The sequence below is a fragment of the Oculina patagonica genome, chromosome 9 (genome assembly GCF_052425735.1).
Source record: "Oculina patagonica isolate OP01 chromosome 9, crgOcupat, whole genome shotgun sequence".
Taxonomy (NCBI): Eukaryota; Metazoa; Cnidaria; class Anthozoa; order Scleractinia; family Oculinidae; genus Oculina; species Oculina patagonica.
This window is the reverse complement of record NC_135766.1, coordinates 25417502-25420236: the sequence shown is the minus strand read 5'-3', so window position 1 is coordinate 25420236 and position 2735 is coordinate 25417502. Positions and strand designations below refer to the sequence as shown.

The 2735-nt window shown below is 38.0% G+C and overlaps 1 protein-coding gene across 1 annotated transcript in view; it reads left to right on the top strand.

Annotated features, from left to right (window-relative positions):
* Positions 1-5: 5 nt before the first annotated feature.
* Positions 6-2735, top strand: part of LOC144665065 (uncharacterized) — a gene marked incomplete at its 5' end in the record, with an annotated part of 30385 nt that continues 27655 nt past the window's right edge. The window contains 1 exon segment of the mRNA XM_078526242.1: positions 6-18. Within this exon segment, the coding sequence (XP_078382368.1) occupies positions 6-18 (13 nt within the window).

Sequence of the window (2735 nt, the reverse complement as noted above, 5' to 3'; positions counted from 1 at the left end):
CACATACAGTGTGCAGAGGTATGCCTACCTAAGGGTCTAGATGAGTTTTACTGTGAAGTGGTTTGTGCGCGATACAATAGTTTCACAGCTAAGTGTTAGAGGCCCAGATTACTACTTTTAATGTTAACTGTTATATACGAATTAAAAGTCGAGTATTGCAATGCATCCTAAATATTAAAGAAAACAAGAAAAATTAAAAAAAGTCAAACTACAGCAGAAACGGTATTGATAAAATGTTCTTATTAACTTATTCTTATTAACTTATTCTTATTAATTCTTCGAAGAAATTTATTTTTGCTTCTATTGAGTTTTAGTATAAATCTACTAGCGTTCTATCACGAATGCTGTTCTCTGATTGGCTACGCTACTCACTAAATATTCTGCTGTAGAAAGTGAGTAGCGAAGCAGCATGCGGTTGTTAACAGAACGGCCGCCGCTTTTTCGCTTTTTAAATTAATTGTCCGTGAAGAAGGACTAATTTACTATTCAAGGCGATCCCTAAGAAGACAAAACTTTAACGAAGTATGTAAAAGGATAAAAAATGGGAAATTTTATAATTTTATAACCGCAAGAGATGCATTTCACTGAGACATTTTGTGGAAATGAATTTCATAATTGTTCGCAATTCAACACAATTTATCGTCCCTATAATTGAGGAGCGGTAAAAGAAGAGCTGAACAGATTTAACTTGCAAATTTGCTATGCGTTAACAAAGCAAAAAACCTCAAAGCAAATTCAAGCTTTATTAAAAAACGTCAAACTACAGCAGAAACGGTATTGATGAAATGTTCTTATTAACATGCAAAACAATCATTTTAGAGTCTATTTTGGTGTCTTCTAAGGCTTCTAGGGTATCAAGATAACTGGAAACTGCTAAAAACCTGTCAGGGGTGCTGGAGGGCTAATTCAGTCTTTTTGGGATAAAGAACGACGCCATTCAATTTTTTAAAAAATTACGTTTTAGTCGTTTAACGACTATCTTCACTTGCGGGTAAAGTAAATTTTCCAATGTGTTAAGGTTCTTTGTAATGGTTTAATTAATGTTCTAACGCAGCTTCACCTCCGGCATTATGGTAACACTTTATTGTAGAACTATAAACGTTTCATTATTAGAAGGATTCATCCGATCTGTAAGTCACTAAATGTTCGGTGGCCTCTGCTCACCTTCATTAGAGTAAAATGATGTTCGTATACATTAGCACGTGCTAAGCATGTCTGAATACGCCATCCAGTTTTTGATTAGGGCCCGATTATATGGCGGATTTCAGCCCGGTTTGCCGGGCTGGTATTCTATTGCCATTACATGAAGAATTTCAGCCCTGGCTTAACAAATTGAATAATTATCGTGGCCGCCATTTACTTTCGTTGAACACCACCACTGTGCATCTGCAAGCTCATTTTCAGCCCGGGCTGAAATTGAAAATGAGATTACATATGGTTTTTCAGCCCGTTTGCTTGGGCTGAGATTTGCAGCCTGGTTTTAAAAAACGGCCGGAAATTTCAGCCTGGGCTATAATTTGGCCCGGGATGAAACTTTTTCATGTAATTGCACACGCGTTTTTAAGAAGATTTGTTTTGGAAGCCGGGCTGAAATCTTGGCCTGGCAATCCGGGTTGAAATTCGCCATGTAATCAGGCCCTTAGCAGTAGAGCGGGTTTTCTTTCGTTTTCGTTAACCGCGTTGAAATCTACCGTCGAGTGCCATGACTCTAAGAACAATCTCTTGGTTTAATATGAGATACCTCGTTCAAGGATCATGGCATTTCTTGGGTGGATGTCATGCTCGGTTGATTTCGCTTGTTTTTTTGATTGTTGACTCTCCCTTACAAGCGCGGCCGGGATCGTGTTCGGCTCCGCGTAAGCTCCAGGAGCGCCTTCTATTTAAGTGAATGGACCTTGTAAACGGTTCCTCTTCTTTGGTCGTCTTGTGGCCGATCTTTTGGCTAAGCATGGTTTAAAAGCCGTGCTAATGTTGAACTTTCGAGGAACATGGCCAACCCTGTCCGAGGCACCGCGTACGTACGTCGTCTGCTTCGAAAGTTCAACATATATATTAAGAAAAGTTACCAAGTAGTTTTTGCCCCAAAATGTCAGAAATAAGGGTATCGTTCATAATATTTAATGTTGCCATGGCATTGAATGTTGACATCATAAAAGTTGTACTATTGTACTAAAAGTTTTCCCTCTGCAGTATTGGTTAAGCTGCAATAAAAACAATGTTAAAGACAATGCCTAGACCATTACGAGCCACCTGAACTGTTTACTAATGTAAACTGTTTCTATAAATATGCCCCTCCCCCCACAAAAAAATAAACATCGAAAAATGATCTTTTTTTAAGGTCTTCATTATTCAGTAAAATTCTAGATCCTGTCCTTGAACAGCATTAAAAACTAATGTTAAGCATTAAGAAATTCAATTCCTCTTGTACAACATGCCGGTGGTGACGTAAACGTAACGATGACCACTGGGTTAAAACATGTGGACTTGGTACTTTATACTTTTTCTTTTGTTTTTCTACGTAGCATTGGAATATCACAAATTATTATTCAACAAATGGTCAAAATGTTATTGATATCTGTCATCGGTACATAGCAGATATCCTGTGTTATTATTCCACTATTGCGCCATTTTACCATATTAGGGCAAAAGAACGCGCAAAATATGCCACGTTATTACACAGTAGAACAGGGCAAAAATACGTGCGGACAAATTTACGGAATACTGGCCCAAACAAA